Raw genomic sequence first — 18,813 nt, forward strand, 5'->3', positions numbered from 1 at the left:
TTCAGTTCTGGACAAAGGGCAGTGCTCAGGGTCCCCTTCTCAAATGTGACCTGTGATGTAATTTGCTATCTCTAGCTGGGATACTCAAAGATCGGATATCCTTAGTGGGAGGTTACCATGAATTCATGAGTACTGGAGTTACTTCACAGGAACTGGCAGTGGTCTGGTTGCCGCGTGCATTTCCCGTAAGCCCTCTTGGCAGTGTTTTGCCCTCTACAGTCTCTGGCCCCTTTGCCGAGATCCCGCAGAGCCCGGATGAGCCCGTGGCCCTCGCTGCCGGAGCAGTGAGCGATACCCGGAGGCCGCGCTGTGTCACCTCAGCAGATTGTCAGCGCGTTTTGGACGGGGAGCCTGCTGAGGATGAGGCAGTTGTTAGACATTCAGCGGGCAGGAGGAGAGCTGTGCTGGCACAGAACCCCCTCTGCCCATCTGGAACCGTTCACTGTTTGTTCTGCATCAATCCGGGATGATAAATCCGGGATGATAAATCCCGGATGCCGGAGCTGCCGCTGGAGCATCCCTGGGCCGATGTGCTGCCATCTGCTGCCAGCACAGCTCCTCTTCCCAAACCCGCAGCACGGTGAGTCAGGGGCCTCTCTCAGCCCACTCCAGTTTATATTGGTCTCTTTGAATAAAGAAGAGGTTGCGTTGGAAAGCAGATATTTATATTCTGCCGGTTCCCAGCGTCACCGCGCTGTGGGGGCAGCGCCGCCTCTGCCGCGTGTCCTGGTGAGTGCGCTGTGACTGTGCGGTGACAAACCGGGCCGGGGTCACAGGCGCTGGCTGTTACAGCTCAGACCTCCTTTGGGAAATGGGTCTGGCTTCCTGAGGTCCGGAGGGAACTGCTCCCTCAGGAAACCCTGCTGGACACATTTCTCACAGGCACAGTGAACACAATTTGCATTTTCTGTGCAAGTATCTACGGGAAGTAGAGGATTGCTGTCGGTTTGGACTCCAGATGGAGCCAATCTGATGGAGCGTGCAGGAGAACGTGCAGGGCTTTCAGCTGTTGGCAATGGCAGCCAGCTCGGCCGATGGTTCCTGCGGTGGTGTCCTCTGCTCTGGAGCTCTCAGGTTAGCCCCGGTGCTTTCAGCACATCCATCACGTTTCAGTATGTTTGCCAGTCTGTCCCCTTGAAAGGTCCAGGGCTGGAATAGTTGAAGAACACTAAAACTGATGGGGAGGGCAAATGGGACCAGACCGGGAACGCTCCTGTGATGATGCCTCCAGTGTGCTTCAATTATTGCTCTGTGAAGGCTTCATCCCACTGTTAATCTTCATTAGAATGATGATAATGTCAGAAATCTCCGGAGATTCGGGACCCGCTGCAGGTATACATTAGTTAGTTAAAAAACCTAACTGCAGCAACCCCATCTCTTCCTCGGACCATCTGTTCAGCTCAGAGATGTGTGTAACTGTATGAGGAATCATGACAGTAATTATGATTACCACCAGGTGATCCATTAATGGAGTAGCAGGTACTTGGGAGACGGAGTAGAAGGAAAATGATCAGTAAAAGCAACACCTGCTTCTGCCTGCAATACTTTGGTCTGTGGCTTTCTTTGTGCTGTCTTGGCTTCTGCTTAATTAGGGGTATAATGAAGAAATTGGGGTCAGTGTTCTGAAAACTCCGTTTGCTCCTAGGAGCAGCTGGCGGGGGCACCGTTCCCAGTCCATATCAGAGACAAGCGCAGCTCTGGCTTCACGTCTTGCTTCTGTAAAACTCCCTGGGCCGTCACTCGGCATCAAAGCGCTAAGAATCTCAGAACATTTTGAGCTCCTGATCTTGAAGGTTTAGTGCTCCTGATACTTCTGCCTCTGTCAGCTCCTTAGACAGAGATGTCTTGCTCTAAGTCCTGTTTATCACAGATGCTTTTTAAGGTGTTCTATAAAAAGGATTTCTATTAAACAGGCTTTCTTCTTCTTTTCCTTTGATGGCTGCTGTGAAGAGGAAACTGACTGATGTTCAGCAAAGCCCCGAATTTTAGCACAGCAAACACTGCGAGCTTGGGGGCCGAGGTCACGCTGCTGTTTTCTCAGCACAGGATATCCAGATACAAACCTCTCGAAAACGGACCACGTTTAGTCTTTTTCCCTCTGATGAAATCAGAACATTTCACTTGATAAATGAGAGATCAATTTATACCCAAATAGCAAGCAGAAATCTGAGTAAAATGTTCCAGTTTTACTCTTGTCCTCTGACTCACATCCTGCAAGATTTGTCGAGATGAGTGATTTTGCCTCCTCAGCACATCTTTCTGTACCCGTGGTTGGTAGCGAGGTGCGGTCAGTAGGAACTCAGGTCTGGAAAGAAAGATGAGTACGATACCGTATTACTGATCAACCTGGCCTCTGAGCAGAAACCAAGTCCCTGTACCTACAGTTCTTCTAAAAAACATTGCAGAAACTATATTTGCATGTAAGGGCTGGAGCAGACGCGTGAACAGTCCAGGAACATTAGCGATAAGGCTGTTTTTCCAAGGGTGGTGTCTCTGAAATGTCAGGAAAAGGAGACCTTCCTGCTCCACAGTGTTTAATGACCATGCCTTTGTTTTTCAAGTCTCCTTTGTGGCGTTTTCCATTCCACCGCAGAATCTTGCCGTTTTCCATTGGAATTGCCGTGGTGTGGCTGACAGATGCTCAGAGAAAAGATGTGCAGAGTTTTGAAGCCGGGCTTCTGTACGAAATCCTCGCTGGCAGCCGGGCTGGTTTCAGTGCGACTGCTCCAGCTGGGACCGCGCTGCTTTTGTTCAGTGCTTAATGGTCTAATAAAAATCTAGACTGAATTTACCAACCAGGGAAGCAGTGCGGGATGGAGGAATTCTTGACTTGTTTGGGTACGAAAACAACAGATCTAGAATTTTAAGGTTCCATTTGATAAACATTTAGAGTGAATTTATTGTCTCTGGAGGCAAAGGTTCGCTGGACCCTTGGGCAGGAGGTCGGTGGCGGCACCTGGAGCTCCTTTTGCCCTTATGGCTCAGGCGGTGCCACCCTGAGCTCCCCCAGCTCCGTCAGGAGACGCCACAGCAGCAGAAACATCACAGCGTGGGGAGTATTTTTCGTGACAGATGTGCCGGTTCCTACTAGATTAAAAATGCACCAAGTTTTAAAGCTTCCCAGGAGGAGCCATGGGAAGCAGCAGTGAATCTCCAAGGCCCTGCTGGTGTTTCGAGCTGGGAACCCACATGTAAGCAAGACTTGCAAATATCCCATCGTGTCTTGCTGTCATCGGCAGTGGAAGAACAGCCTCTGTTTCCAAAAACATAGAGTTCTCATCAACCTTTGACGCATTTCTAAGAACTGAAATAGTTCATGGACTTGAAAGAAGCCTCAGGTAGATGCATTCTCATTATCCGGTGAGGTGTCCAGGGATAACGTGCAGGAAATCCCATGGATGGTCAGTTATGGAGCAATGACACAAACCCCAGTGCTCAGTGTTGGTTGCAGACTTTCCTTTTGCCCCAAGGTAAGAAGAGAACTCGGGAGTTTTGACTCCCATGTTCTTTCTCTAAAATCGTGGCCATATTCCCATGCCCGAATGTCCCGTGGTCCCAGAAGCTGCGTCTTCAAGAGGTGAATAAATACAACAACAGTCTTGATAAAATCGTGACATTGTCAATACTGCTTAAGAGTAACTTTTTACTATTGAAGCTCGTTTAATGCTGTGACAGAAATTTGGGAATGGTACCAGCAGCTCTAAGGCAGCTCCAAGATTGACCGGTGTCTCTTTTTGCTCAGAGAATCATTGCAGTCGGAAGAGACCCTCAGGATCACAGAGTCCAACCGACTCATCTTTTGCTTTATCTCGATTTTAAGTCCTTTTCTCCTGGTAATAACCTCACTTTCCCCCACCGGCGTTGCTGGGAGAGGCTGATTACTCTGGAAGGAAATCGGTAGCAGAGCTGCTCCCAAGAAATGCAGAGCAAGGTTTTATCTAAAAGCCACAGGTAATAAATGAGAAAGAGGTTAAAAACCCTCGGCTGAGGCCCAAAAAGAATTGCTTCCAAAAGCGTGCTTAGAGGGGTTTCAGCAGACTTCTCATGATCTCTTACGTATTAGAGTCAGTTTGTCTCCTTACAGCTGTGGCAGTCCAAACAATTTAGACACAGAGCTGCCTTTTAAAGCTTTTAAACCTGTATTTCCCTTGAAGGTCTTCTAGTGTGCAACTAATCCCTTAAGTTATTGCACTGAAGGCACTCTCTAATCCTTTAATTTACTCGGCTCTCAATAGAGACGGAAGGAGCTGGGTCGCTTTCCATATTCGGCCGTTATCAGTTTTGCTTTTTCAGCTCATGCGCTAGTTAAAGGTGTTTTGCTTCCCTTCTAAACACTGCAGATGATGTTTTAAATGTAGATATTAATTGCTTGCGTGTTCGTATCTATGTATATTTAAAAATGTACACAAACCCCAGAACTTCCTTACTCATTTCCCTGCTTTATACAACCGGAGGGGCAGAATTTTAATGTAGGTTCCCTCGGGCCCCTTTGGAACTCATCTAATGTGAAAATGGATGGCTTTTGGAAAGCTGTGAAGTCATAAGCAATATAGAACTGGTGAGGGTCAAAACCCGGTGTCAAGCACAGGTCATTTCTGGAAGCCCCATGTCCCCAGGCCTGGAGCAGCCAAAGCTGCTGCTGGAGCAGCGTTGGTGCTGAAGGCAACACCTTATGGTGATGGGTGACGCTGGGCAAGCGGTGCGGGTGTTCTTAACAAGCAGAAACACTGTACAAGGCTGTCTAGAGCGGCACATTCGTTGTCTGAACGTGGAAGGTTTGTCCTGCCCGTTGCTCTTTACTTGCGTGAGGGCTGCGTTTCTCCCGTGGGTCGGTGGAGCTGCACTGGGTGTCCTGGTCCCGCGGTTGTGTGTGGATCCCGGCCACGCAGCCGCGCTTCAGTTCGCTTGAAGTTGAGCATTGAAGCGTTCGCTTTGGGGAAAAACACGCCCTGCAATTGTATAGGCTTTGGGAAACGCCGACGAGAATAAAGACGGTCAAAGTTTTGCTTCGTTAACATTTACACTGAAAGAGGAATCCTCAGATGCCGAGCACTTAATGTTTCTTTTTGAAGAAACCAATTTGTTTGAAGTGCAAGCCTCCTTTGTACATTATGTGCTCGCATTTTTGATTTCTCACAGCGCTTCTGCATCAGCGCGTTTCTTGTAGAGCTGGAAATCAAGCCTGGGCTTGTTCTGAAGTATCCAAATGTGGTAATAGGTGGACTGGTGTAAAATTTGGCATCTGGAGTTAAATTACAGGATGCTTCTTAAGCTTCTTGGTTACTATGGTAACAAGTAATAGTCATCCTTCATGATTAAGCAGTGTCCATGGTAACCAAACGAGCAAGTTTTAAATGAAAGATATTTTCGTTTTACATTTTTAGCACTCAAAGGTTAACAGTTATTACCTTTATACCCTTAGACAGGAACAGCTTTTCATCCGGCTGCCAGTTTGAAGCGAGAACATTTGGTGTGCACGTACATCAGGTTACTTGTAGGACCAGCTGAATTTTGGGTGAATACTGAGATAGAACTGGGGAGAGCTCAGGAGTCTCCCCACGGGGAGCAGACATTGTTCACAACGTGAGAACCGGGTTTGCTGGCTTTCCTGTTGCTGCTGCTTCTTAGCTTTGTCTTGGAGTTGCTTCATCAGCAGGGATACAATATTTTGTCCATTAGTTACCAAAAATGACTGCTGTGTGGTTGGTTAAAACCCGTCGTTCTTCTCTACGTGTTTCCCATTAAGCTGTGTTCTAAACAGCCAGGCTTAAACCCCAACCTTCTGCTTTCTTGAACAATATTAAAGTTCCTTCAGTGTTCAGGCAATCTAGTTTGGATTAATTGGCTCTGAGCATTGAGGCTCTTTCAGGCTGATGTAAGAGCTGCATGTACTGCGTGAATTCCAAATCTTAATGTTTGGTCTATTATGCAGATGGATGTGAACAGAGATATGTATGTGACCCCATTTATCTCTCTAATGAAGTGCCATCAATAGAACATCTGTTTCTTCGCTGCAGAAGATGAAATCTCCGATGAATCATGCTTATAAATTAAGTATTTATTTATTTCATTTGCGTTTTGCCAGTACAGACCTGTTAGAGCAGCCACCACGCGCGGCAGGAAGCGCGGCCGAGAATTCAACCACCCTGAGTTTTCATCTATGCTGCTACTCCACATGCGAAGGAAACTGTGCTGAACTGGTTTGGATGCGCCCGCCCAGGTCAGCGGTTCAGGAAACCCCAACCTGAACGTCAGGACACTTGGCCAACACAATGAACCTCATTGACAGGAGAGAAACCCATCCAGATGCCAGGTCTCACTGGGGCTGTCCCTGTGGCTCCATGTGCCTCTACGCTTGTACTTCTCCAAGGGTGTCTGTAGGTGACGGTTCCGGTTGGCGGTGACAGTGACACGTTGGGGTTTCTCCGCCAGCAGCCACCGTGCTGGTGAGGAGCTGCAGGAGAGCAGCGCGGGAATGGCGGTGAATCTTTCCAGAAGTGTTAAGCATGATGGATGAACCTCATTTAAATCTCCCCAGAGCTGACTTCTTGCTCTCCAGACTCCGCGGTGCTTGTCTTTATCATCGCATAGGAGGGAGCTGATGTTCCACTCCGCTTTGTCATGCTTTTCAGTTTAACCAGGGTATCAGCAGCTCCCCTGGTCTGATCCCCAGCCAGGCTAGAATTTCATCTTTTTCTGATGTATTTTTTAAGTCTGTGCTTGCTTTCCGCTTCACCCTGGAGAACAGACTCCTAATGAGATGCCATTAGCAAAGGACAAATTTGTTCTCTAGACATCCTACCGAAGAAAGACAAATATCATTCATATTTTATTTTGGGGACCGATAAAGAATAAAAATACTAAATATATATAAATATACACATATCTAATTAAAAAAATGGCAGACAGTAGAACGCAGCTTGTAATAAAGGCTGCTCAATCAGTGTTATTTGCTGTTTGTTTTTAGAAAAGGGGTTAGTTTTGTGGATGTCCCTGTCCCCAGGTCTGGGACCTGCAGCTCTGTCTTTCTCTTGGACGCGGATCTGTTTCTTCAGCTTTGTGGTAGAGAATTTAGTGTGTATTTTCAGACTCCTCGTCTTGAGAATTATCTAAGCTTTCCTTTCCCATTTGTGCTATTTTCTTCTCGCCTTTTTGCCCTCTGGGAGTATTTTCTTCCTGACAAACGCGTCTCCTCGGTGTCCTCAGGTGAGGAGTCCGTTCCCCGTCGGTCTCCAGCGGGGCAGGGTTTGCCGCGGGTGTCTGTCCCCGAGCTCCAACCTGCAGCAGGAGCTCGGTGGTGCTGGGACTCCTCTCTGCGGCAGTGGAAGGTACGGAGGAGCACACAGAACACAGAGAGTCGTGTAAACCACCGGTGATACTGAACATCAGCCAAACAGGCAGATACACCACGGCAGGGACAGATCCCGCGCCCTGTGTCTGCGTCACGAGCAGATTTCTCCGGGCAGCGCGGATCTCTTGCCCGGTCAGCGCTGGGGGATCCTGGGCCAGCCAAGGGGCTTCAGCTCCCTCTAGTGAGGAGCTGGGTTTGTGGATCAGAGCGTGGCTGCCTGGACCCGCTGCTGGGGGTGGTGGAGCCATTCACACGGGTGCAAGGCCAAACGGAGCTTTCCAGGAGGGGAGAGGCTGCAGGACTGCCCGCCAAACCCCACAGAAAAACGGCGCTAAGTCGCGTTCCTGCTTGTGTGCGTCAAAAAGCACCTCAGCATGCTGCTGGGGAAGGAATTACTGCTTAATATTGGAGAAAATAGAGAAATTGATACATACCAAGTACACCGAGAAATAGCACAGCTTTTTTTTCAGTGCTAGATTCGAGAGCCATTGATAGCACTTGCTCAGGAGCAGGGTGAGGAATATTAAATCCTACACAGTACACGATATCTGGGAACCTGACACACGGATGAAATGAGACCCATTAAGGTGCACAGCGTGCTATGGCAAAGGTCAATGTCACTTCAAATCATTATTTAACAAAGAAAAAGCTTTTCCTCCAGAAGGTCTTGGTCCAACTTTGAGAGAAGATGGTCGTTGTTTGTAGCTGATGGGAAGCGGCGCGGTCTGATGTTTTCTGTGGGTTGTTTTCCATTTTCCAGGCAGTTCTCATAAGGCTCTTTGGTTCACACAGTGTCCCGATGTCCAGTGTTCCTGGAGCTGCAGAGGTTTGTGGCTCCGACGGGTGCTTCAACTGCCTAGTGCTTTAATCACAGATGGTTTTCCCGTTAGGCTGAATATAGTGGGGTTTGTAATGCTTAAAGGTAACGGTAAGAAGCTGGATCTGTTTGGTGTAGTCACTGTGCGTTAGCTATAGGCATACAAGCAGCCTCTAATGGTTTAATTCTAAATATTTTGTGCCGGTGTGTGGCACAAAAGACAAGTAATGATCCTAATTTATTTTCTGTTTTGCATGCAAATGGTTAGATAAGTGATATATTTTTTACAAGCAGTAGTTCTGCAAACAGTATCCTTAATTGTCTGAAAAGGCAGTGGGAGCATGAGGACGCGTGAAGCTGGTTCTGCTCAGAGCATTGGGTGAGTGGGGGGTAAATGTGTGATGGTGATGGGAGCGGTTGTGGGTGCTGCCAATGGGATCGCTGGGCTTTCTGCAAGTGTGTTTGAGCTACAGGTTCCGAGATGCAAAGAGAAATCATTTTATTCCAGCATACAAAGCGGCGGTAATGCAAACTGCCATTAGCCCAGCGAATACCCAATCGGGTGCTCATTAGCTTTGCTTTTAGATTAGTCTTGATTTTTCGGAGGGCAGCATTACCTGCCCAAAACCATTGCTTCTCAGCCATTTTTATTTAGAAGTTAATTCAATTGCCTAATAAAGCTTTGACTTTTCATTAATTTTGTGCGGTGCAGTGGCTGTAACATTGCTGTGAGGGATCAGCGGGGCCTTGGGTGATGAGTTCCAGTAAACAGTTCTCTGGGTAGCTGAGCATCGGCACCGGCCTTGCGGCCACGTTCCTGGTCCCGCGGGGGGGTTTTAGCGAGGGAATTCGTAACCCAGCGGTGGCTCTTAACTCACCTTTGTCCCCTGGAAATCAGACATTTCTGCACCTCTGCTTCCCATTCAGATTTATTCCTGACTTGTGAAGGGGGAAGTTGACTCAACTCAGTGCTTATTATTTGCTGTCTTTGTTTATTCCAAGGGTAATATTCCACTTTTTAAAAGTGCCGCTATTCTAATAGCAGCTCCTGAATACCCCTTTGGATTCAGATTAAAGATCCGTCTTTCCTCCTGGACTCATGTGGCCACCTGGAGCTGTCTGACATGCAGATTCTTCTGCAGCCTCTCTTGAGTATTCGGAATCGCACAGACACTACAAATATCTCGTCTCCAGGGATTGTTTTTAATTCATAAATGCTACTGCGAGCCATGCTAAATAAATCACTTCTGTCACCGTGCGCCTCCTCCTCCCCTCCGCTGGGTTTGCAGGCAGGAGTTATTAGATAATGCCGAAATTAGAGGAATAGCACCTAAATTCATTAAGCAATAAATTTAATTCACGGAGTGTAATTGCTCGCGCAGGAGACCGGTAATTCCTGTTCCCTCCGGTTTCGCAGAAACTCCACCCCGGGGAGATGGGGCGCCCTGGCGAGCGGCACCCGGGCTGCGCGGGACCGTCCCACCAGCTTCGGGTTGCAATGCGCTCTTAGTTCTCTGTCCCACCCAGAGGGTCTGGTGCGCTCTGGTTGTCCCGGGAGTCTCCTCTCGTCTCCTCGGCGCTGCCCTGGCGTTCCGGCCGTTCCCCTCCCGCTCGCTGCCGCTGATGAAGCCACCAGCTCCGCTCCCCTCCCTCCCGGCTTGCTCGCGCTGCCATGGCGTGTGTGTCGCTGACGAGCGCGGCTGCGTTTTGGTGAGTCCAGGGAGACGTTGTCTCATTGCTGACTTCTCTGACACTCACTCCGACCTCCCTGTCTTGTTTGGAGTTGGAGCAGTTTCGTCTCAGGAGATCGACTTGCTTGGTCGTGATCCCTTCCAGCTGGTTCTCTGCTTGTGTTCGTACCGTCTCTTCCACGGGCTGATCCCGGAGCTGCGTGTGAGAGGAGATCAGGAGAGGGGGAAGAGTGTGAACAAACAGGAGTTAATGTATTTCATCCCCGCTAATGAGAGCGTAGTCCCGATGATCTCTTTTCTAGCTGTGATTCACAAGAGCAGGTAATGCAAATGCAAGAACATCGCACTTGTTGAGTGAAAAGTAAACAGTATTAGTATTTGTTTGTGTGTTTGTGGCACATCACGACCTGCTCTGTAGCAGCCAAGGCGGCGATGCCGAGTGGGTTAAACGGGAGCGCTCACAGCCCTGGGGGTTGCTGCCCTGCTCGGTAACCGTTCTGCAGCACGGAGAGCAGGCGGGGAAGAGCGTGCTGGGGACTGGTTATTCTGTCAGTCCAAACGCCTCGAATTAGTTAACAAAACAAACGCGTTTATTGCTGTACAAGAGTAGTTTCAGAAATACTCATAAGCCTTCGGTCCTAAATGAATGTGCAGGGTTTGCAGTGGTGTCCTGTAGGCAGTGATTTCAGTGGGACACTGACAGCTTAATAAAGATAAACCCTGATGCAACCCGCACCAAGCAGCATTTTGGACCCAGCCACGTGTGATAACGTGGAGGAGCTGTCAGGGGTTCGATGGTTTCAAGGAAGTTTCTCTTTGAAGATCGTATCCTGCAGCGGGGAAAACCCAACACATTGCAGCCTTCTGTAAATATTTGGAAAAGCAGGAGGCGCTTCCGTGTGTTTCTTTTGCTTCGCGGTTGTGCGAGGTGGCCGAGCCGCGGCCCCGGTGAGCGGCGCACGCGGAGCAGCTGCTGTGGGGACGTTCTGTCGTGTTCATGGATAAGAACCGGGAGCAACATGCAGGTTCTGCTCCGTGCAGGGTGGAAATGCAACAAGGGTGCGAGTAGAAGTGCCTGGTTACTACTGAGCGGGTTTAGAAAAGTACAGGAAAAATGCCATCAATGAGGAGAACAGCAGATGAGGAATTGCTGTCAGAATGGCCACAGCCCTCCTCCAAGTGACTTCTGGACCTTTTCCAGTCCATTTTTGAGATTTTCAAGAGCTTCTAAAGGGCCAGGGGATACACTTAGGTGGGCCTGGCTGATCCAGCTGTCCAACAGCAATTAGACAATCTCTTATTGCTCGTTGGCATTGCGTTGGGTGCTGGCGGTGGTGCAGAACCAGTGAGCGGCCCGTTCTGCTGGGCAATGTGCCTTTCCTCGCTTGCCCCAGGAGTCCCTCCTCACATCCAGGATGCCTGCAATATAATCCTCATTTAATACCCTGTTGCTGCAGATTTTCAGGCCTCTGTGTCGTCAAAGAAAGATTCTGAGGTTTTAAGTTCGTAACAAGTTGAGGACTTTGGGACAGCAAATTGTGTCCTGCGATACTGTGTGTTTAAGTCCTCAGATCGAATCTAATCTAGAGCAAATAAATGGACAAATTAAGGTATAATCCTGGAATTTCTATGAGCTGAGGGATAGTATTCAGCTAACAGAGAAATTCACCGTCTAGCAAGGGTGTTATCTGATAATGCTAAGTGCTTTTGGAAATGTCATTCCGTGGTTTGCTGCCTGCGGTGATACTGCTCCTCATCCCGGAATCCTTTATCTTGGGATACGAAATGCACAGCAGACGTTCAGTGGTGAAACCTTGCAGCGTTCCCATGGGATCATCCGGGTTTGTATCAACCGTGGATCTGATAGAAAGGATTAAAATGTGCAAGGCTTACACCGTGAGCCTGTGTAGGACCCTGGGCTCTATTGAGAGGTGTAACGGAGCTGCCGGGGGTCTGGCCAGCCCCCATGGGCTGGGGGTTCGGGAGAGGAGGACGATGTGTTAGAGGCTGTGAAGAAAAGGCTGAAGTCGGATGCTGAATGTGATCTCTTGTAGCTTGCTTGTCTTACGCACAAGTGGGCAAAGTTGTCAAAAATCAGGGAAAATAAGGCTGGAAGGGATTTCGGGATCTCATCCGGTGTCTGTCTGCCCCAGGACGGGGAGGGAAGGGGACACCGTGTGCCCGAACCTGTGCTGGCAGGAGAGCTCTGCCACGGAACCGCTTGACATCAGCTTGAACGTTATGACAATTCCAATATAGAACTGTCTGTGTCAAGAGGAGACTTTTTCCAATGGCAAACCTCAAATACTTCCTGCTGTGATTAAGACATTTCCAGCCTCCCATGACTATAGAGTTTCTGCGGTTGCCTTTTGGCCGCTCTGCTGCTGCGGTGCTGGTGCCGGTGCCTGGCAGAGGAACCCGGCGAAGGGTTTTCCTCTGACTCTCAAGTGAAAAGGGCAGTTCAAACCTTTAGGTGTTCGTACTGTTCGCTGTGTAAAACTGTTCTGCTGTACGGTTCGGGTAGTCAGGAGTTACTAATTTACCTGCAAGCTATTTTTACTTCCCTTTCAAACAAACAGCCCCCACCACCCACCCCAAACACCCTCAGCCAGCCCTCCCTCGAGTTATTTCTGCTTTCTCACAAATGGTTTTGTAATGTGTTCTCCCCACAAAGCCTCCCCTCTCCAGTCATTCCACGATGGTTAAACTAAGCTAAAATAGAGATTCGTATCCAGACACCTTTGTGAACCATGACCTTAAGACTGATAGGAAGCTTTAGGTCCTCACCCATCTCTGTTTTGGTCAAACTGATGCATTTGCTGGCTCTGCTTTGGGTGGATTTTAATGATGAAGTAAGAATTTAAGAGCGCAGTTGGTGACTTCAGTGCAACCAGACCCAGATATTAATGAGCCCTGGGTCACAACACACCCTCTGTTTCTCTGGGAAATGTGTTCTGAGTGCTGGGGAGAGGCAGCGGATGGACAGGACACCCAGGTGAGAGCCTTGGGTGCTCGGGTGCCGAGCCAGGGCGGTGCTGGGGAGCACAGCTCCGTGCTTTGCACCGATCCCATCGCTCCTGTTCTCCAGCCGTGTGGGTGAGAAGTGCTTTGAACAACCTTTATTTTTCTGGTCATTAAGAAAATGCAAAGCAGCTTCTTCAGCTGTCTTGTCATCTCAAACTCGTTTCCAAAATGCTCTCATCAAGTGGTTTCTTTATGGCAGTCCAGAAAAAAGGAAGGGCGCTGTTCAAAGGAATGGGTGGGAGCCTTGGTGTGGAAGGAGATGACTCCAAAGGACCTGAGTGCCTTTCTGAGATTCAAACATTCTGTGAAGAAAGTGGCCGAGAAATGAGAAGGCTTGTCTGGAGGTTGTGGAAGCGATGACCTGGCTGATGGTGGCTGTCTGGCTCTCGTACAGGTTACGTGGCAGCTGGTGAGGAGTCATGGGCAGGATTTGCAACCAAGGAAGATGTCGCTGAACAGGCACTTCCCCCGGTCCATGGGTGGGATCTCACGGTCTGTCCTTTTGGAATAGCTCAAGATACCTCTCAGGAATTGCTGAGTGGAATTGCAGGTATTAGTCATGAGCCATTACTTCTAACCTTCTTGCCTTGCCATAGAGATTTTCTTAAGACATTTGCTTAACCTTCAAAGCCACACGCAGGTCTCTGACCCTTGTTGCTTCATACAGAAGACCGTACAGTCCCCTCTGCTCCCAATGTTGGAGGAGGAACATTCTCCTGCTCTTCTGTCGCGTGTCCACTCCCAACAACACTGGAGTCGTGACACCTGAGTTTTTTCTTGACTCTATCACTAAAAACCTCCATGGCCGTGACCACAGGCCCTGCCCCTTTCCAGACTTGCTGACCAGCAGAACGGAGGTGACGCATCCCGATGGAAATGGGGCGATGGGAGTGCTCAGTAATCAGGGCTTGAGCAGGGCAGCTTATTACAGGGTCTGAGCACCATCAAATGGCAGCTGGAAATAGATGCGTTTTTATGAGCTCCATGGTGCTTTCACAGAGGGTTTGTGAACTGAGGAAACACCACCTCCTGGTGCTGTTCCTGACCTTACCTAATATCTTGCTAAATCTTCTCGGTGTTCTGCATGTTTGTTAATTCAGCCTTTTCAGCCCCCTCCGCTCCTCCCCAGCAGGGCAGGAGGTAAGTGTTCCTGCCCACATTTGATACTTCAGCAAGTGCAGGATTTAATCATTTTCTTGCTAGTTACAAAGCAAATTGCAAGAGGAATTGGAGAGGGAACTGAACCATCCTGCGCCTGTAACCCCATTAGCAGTATCAGGTCCACAAGTGCACGAATCTCTGCTTTGCATATAATTCTCACTCGGCTCAATACATTTTCCGTTTACCCATCTGCAGACTGGAAATAATGATAATGCCAACCTGTCAGGCATTATCTGAAGCTTACAGTTGTATAAAAAATGCTAATTGATGAAGGCGAAAGTCTTGCTGATTGAACATTGTTCTAGGCGGCTGTGGGAACACGAGCGGATCCAGCGGGGTGGTGGTGTCGGCTCGTTCCCGAGGGCGTCGCGAAGGAAGGAGCCGCGTTTTGCACGGGCTGCTGGTGTTCCCGGGCTGCCGGGGTGTGTGTAACTGAGTGTGTTCTCTGTCCCGTCCGCAGAGTCGCCCCCGGAGCGCTGTGGGCAGAGGCGCAGCATGCCCAGCGGGGTCCCCGACCGGAACCCCACCATGGAGCCCGCGGCCACCGCGCCCTTCCGCGTCACGGTGAGTGGCTCTCCCCATCCTCATGATCCTTATGGCATCTTAATGACTATTAAGGGGTTTTACCAGGAGGGGAGGAGCTTGCTCATCCCGAGAGAAGAGGCGGTGCGTGTGAAACTGGTTGATTACTTGTTTTTAAGTGGATGTGTTGTTTTTTGATACTGTCAGCAACGAGCAACTGTAAAATATTTCTTGGTAAAGCGACAAGATCGGAAGGTGAATCTGGAGCAGGTCTGGGTAAGTTGTTTCACCCGGGAGAGTTTCCTCGTGGTGTTTCCTAGGGCAGTGCAGTGTGTTCACAGCTGTATCTGCGGGGCTGCCGCTGTGCAGTGCATCCTCGTGCTCTAAAGAAGAGCAAATCCCTCGTAGCAGAACCTGTCGTTAACTAAGAGTAAAACTGGCAAACGGGCGATTCCCCAGAGCCTGGTATCCTCTCCCAGCAGCAACCATTCACTGTTTTCCATTTCTTCAATCCTTTTGCTCCGAGATGCTCTGCTGATATCACTGTTCTGTTGTGACAGCCATATATAAAGAACGGGAAGTCATTTGGGAGCAGAGCAGAGCGGCACTGCTACCACAGATAACAGCGATCCCAAGGTCAAACGGGCTCTTGTTGCCCCATGGGGAAGGGCACTGCTGTGTCCGTTTTACAGAAGGGAGCCAGAGACCCGAAGAATTCGGAGCTGTGCTTGACCAAGGGACCGGTGGGTGCTGAGCAGCTCGTGGTGCTGCAGGCGGAGCGGGTGCCAACAGTTCTGCTGCTGTTGGAGCCCAACCATGGAGATCCATGTCGGGGTGGCTCATGGACCTGTCCTGCCCTGGAGATCAGTTCCAAGGGGCTTAAAAGCCTTTGGTTCTTCTGTAGTTCGAATGCGCATGGTATTTATCACTGCCTGCCCACTGATAGGAGTCGTCTCTAACCTCCTGCAGGTCTTGGATGGACCTCTAGAGTGGATCACAGGAGTTTGTACCACCAGGATTCTGTTCTCTAACAAATAATATCAAATCCAAGTATCTGTTTAATTTAGGAGCACACCCAGCTGACAAATACAAGCACAATGGTGGGATCATAAACATGCAGCTGAGAGTATCTGGTTTTATTTTCTAATGTATCCTCCGTCTATAGTTAATGCAACAGAGTCCTGGGAGGCTGGAACTTTGCGATCAGCTGGAGTTACAGGCTCTTTTGGGTAACATTTCGGGAAACTGCCACTAGGAGAGAAATCTATTTAGAGGTTTAAAGAAATAAGCACAAGCATAAAGTCTATGCAGCTGGAGATGGGTATACCCAGCGTGAGCAACAGCAAAGGCAGTTCGAAGGTTGTGTTTTCAAGAGGAAAATGCCTGGTAGATGTGGATAATGAGTTTGCGCTCAGGTGTTTTTGTTGAGAGAAGAGGCAAATGGTCTTGGGGCTGGTTTGCTCGCTGGAAGTTTTCTCTGCAGGCCACACCTATTCTACAGGCTCAGCTGCTTCACAACAACCCCGGGTAGGTAGAACCAGAATTTCAAAGGACAGACAATGGTGCAATCTTAGAAGAGATCTGAGCACACCCAGTTCACCCGAGAACATTCGCGCTGACGGATGAATCATTAATAGCACTTTGTCTAAGTAGTTTATTTTAGTTCTATAAATTCTAAGCTTGTGAATGTACAACATTCTTGTGGAGCTATATTCTGTAGCCCTTATATGCAAACTCTTGCTGAGTATCTGAGAGCGTGTGTTTTGGTGCTGTCGTATTTGCTAAATGAAATGGGAAGAAGTGATGGGAACCGTGTGGACGGCAGGAGGTGAGGTCTGTGTTGAAGGAGCATGAGCAGCATGTGCAGATACTGGAGAAAATGAAGCAGAACAAGGAGTCTGAGCTGCCTTTGGGTGTCTGCTGTAGCAGCATGTTGGGTTTTCTTTTTCTGGAGCTGATGAAAGTTGTTCTCCCAAGAGATCCCCGTTCCAACAGGTTGAAACACAGATCGTCTCGTGGTCTGATTCCGTGTGTGTCACCTGTTTGCTGAGCAAGGTGCATCTTCTCATCTTCTTTCAACGCCAGAAGGGAAACTGATGTTTTTCCCCGAGCCCTTGTTCCAGAAGCCTCCATCTGATTGATTATCGGCTCCAAATGCTCGGAAACTGAGCACGGCAGACAAACACAGCAAAGCTGAGTGGACAGGGGTGCTCCTGCTTCGTGCCGCTCATCTGTCGGAATCTATCGCAGTAAATGAGTGGCTTTGGACCTTAATGTACTGCTCGTTGATGAGGAGGGCGAAGAATTAGGGGAAAATCTGGGTTTGGGAGTATTTGTCTTAGTGTACTTGTAGTCAGTGACAATCAAATGTTGTTTATTCCATCTGTCCTGCTTTCTGTTTTTAGAGGAGTGATTCCCGTCTTTAAGCAGATGAGCTCTTGTTCCTCTCATTGACTGGCTCTGCTCTTCGGGATGGATTAGATAAGGGCCGCCTTCACATGGGTGATCTACAGCATTTGTCTGCTCAGACCTGCAGTCCGCAATCGTCTCATTTCTGTTCCTGCTCAGCCCTCTGAATGCTATTGTGATTAATATGGATGGCTTCATTATGTACAGTTTTTATGGCTGCCCAGATTTCAGCAGATGTCTGACTTAAGAAATATATTCTCCCTCACCTTCCCTCATTAACCAGAGGAACATTAGCAGTCAGTCCACTCCAGCCACTGGGAATAGTAATTAGTGCTTTAGTTTAGTGGTAATGGGATTATTACTTTTGAGCCTGCTGCTGTAGGGTTTGATGTTGTAGGCTTTTCATATTTTACAGCCGATTGTTCTTCCCTGACATCTCCATCCTTCTGCTGCTGAGTCTCCAAGGGCCGAGGACGCTCGGGAGCCTTTGGGATCAGCTGTCCCGTCCGTGTTGCACTCCTGGCTGCTTTCCTTAGTGTGAAAACTAAAGCCAACCGGGGTGGAGGTGCTCCCTGCCCACACAGGAGCGTGCCAGGCAATTTAGAGTTAATTGGACGTTACAGTCTTTGTAGCAACTTTGGAAAACAGTAGCTCCTGCTGGTTTTTAAAGTTATGGAATATAACCTTGAAAATCAAGTCTTAAGATTTCTACATCTTCATATGTGAACTAGCTGTTTTACTCCTTAATAATGAACAAGTCTTGCCCAGTCCCGGTTATCTCCTGTTGTAAATGATTCTTTTCCATGTAAGCCCACCTGACTCCTGTGCTGTCAGAGCTTTGTGTGATCTGATGCAGTCTGGGGAATTCAGGTCTCTAATCCAAGTGACCACTTGTCTGAGATCCCTGATTCTGAACCCGCTGTGAGCACCATGTTCAGTGGTTTTAGTCTGTGTCTGATGTATTTCAGGGATGTGTTTCACACCCCCAGCCGTTCGGTGCTTGGTGTGGACCGGAGGAAAGCAGCAGATTGGGTGTGTGTCCGTATAAAACTTAAATATAAGCAGGGAAATTCTAATCCTAACAAACGTATTATATCCGATACACTCATGGAAGAGCCAGACTGTCCTGACACACGTTTGCAGGGACAATGATCTCGTTGGAGCCCTTCCCATTTGTCATGATTCTGCCCCTTGAATGAAGAGGCCTAATTAACAAGTGCTTCAAGAGAAGTCAATATCCAAGAGTACAAAGACGGAAGGCTTGGCTTAGCAGGAATGTCGGCTAAGGTGTTGCCTTCTTAGGCAGTGACCTCGAGTTGTGTCCCCTGAGAACAGGTAATTAGTGGCGGCTGATGATGCTCCGGAGCTGGAGGCACCAGCGCGACCAGGCGAGCGCTGGGCTCCGCTCTGACATTCACCTTCTAGGAGAATACAGACAGGCATCCCCGCATTGAACCCGACGTGGTTTAAACCTGGAATGTGTGTTGTATTTTATCAAGCAGATCTTGCTCTGCCCACCTTGCAGGGAATTCAAGAGCCGGGGTGGGACTACTGAGCCTTCTCTCCCATCTCTTTAGAGTGCTGCCATCTATTGACTGCTTTTGTTAGAGCCTGATTTATTGAGTTACCGTGCAGATATCCCAGGCCAAGCAGAAGCCCAAATTGCCAAAGGACTTGTGTGGAAGAGTTGGACTTAGTGACTGGATCAAGAAACCGGCAGCTCTTTACTCTTCCCCCAAGACACCAGGTAGAGTTTAGGGTTTTCTTCTCCCAGACCTTTATTCCTCAGTTCCACTACCAGTCATTTGCTTTGCAGGGTCTCAGAAAACACTTGTGTC

General features: G+C 48.8%; 1 protein-coding gene across 5 annotated transcripts in view; it reads left to right on the top strand.

Moving 5' to 3' along the window:
* Nucleotides 1-18,813, top strand: part of DAB2IP (DAB2 interacting protein) — a 147,277-nt gene that overhangs the window by 22,891 nt on the left and 105,573 nt on the right. For 3 of the 5 annotated variants that reach the window (XM_065853615.2, XM_065853614.2, XM_065853613.2), the window contains exons 2-3: nt 13,278-13,433; nt 14,505-14,608. In XM_065853615.2, the coding sequence (XP_065709687.1) occupies nt 13,278-13,433; nt 14,505-14,608 (260 nt within the window). The remainder of the gene's footprint in view (nt 1-13,277; nt 13,434-14,504; nt 14,609-18,813) is intronic. The other 2 variants (XM_071817237.1, XM_065853616.2) reach the window with 1 other exon arrangement.

This window comes from Patagioenas fasciata, chromosome 20 (genome assembly GCF_037038585.1).
Source record: "Patagioenas fasciata isolate bPatFas1 chromosome 20, bPatFas1.hap1, whole genome shotgun sequence".
Taxonomy (NCBI): Eukaryota; Metazoa; Chordata; class Aves; order Columbiformes; family Columbidae; genus Patagioenas; species Patagioenas fasciata.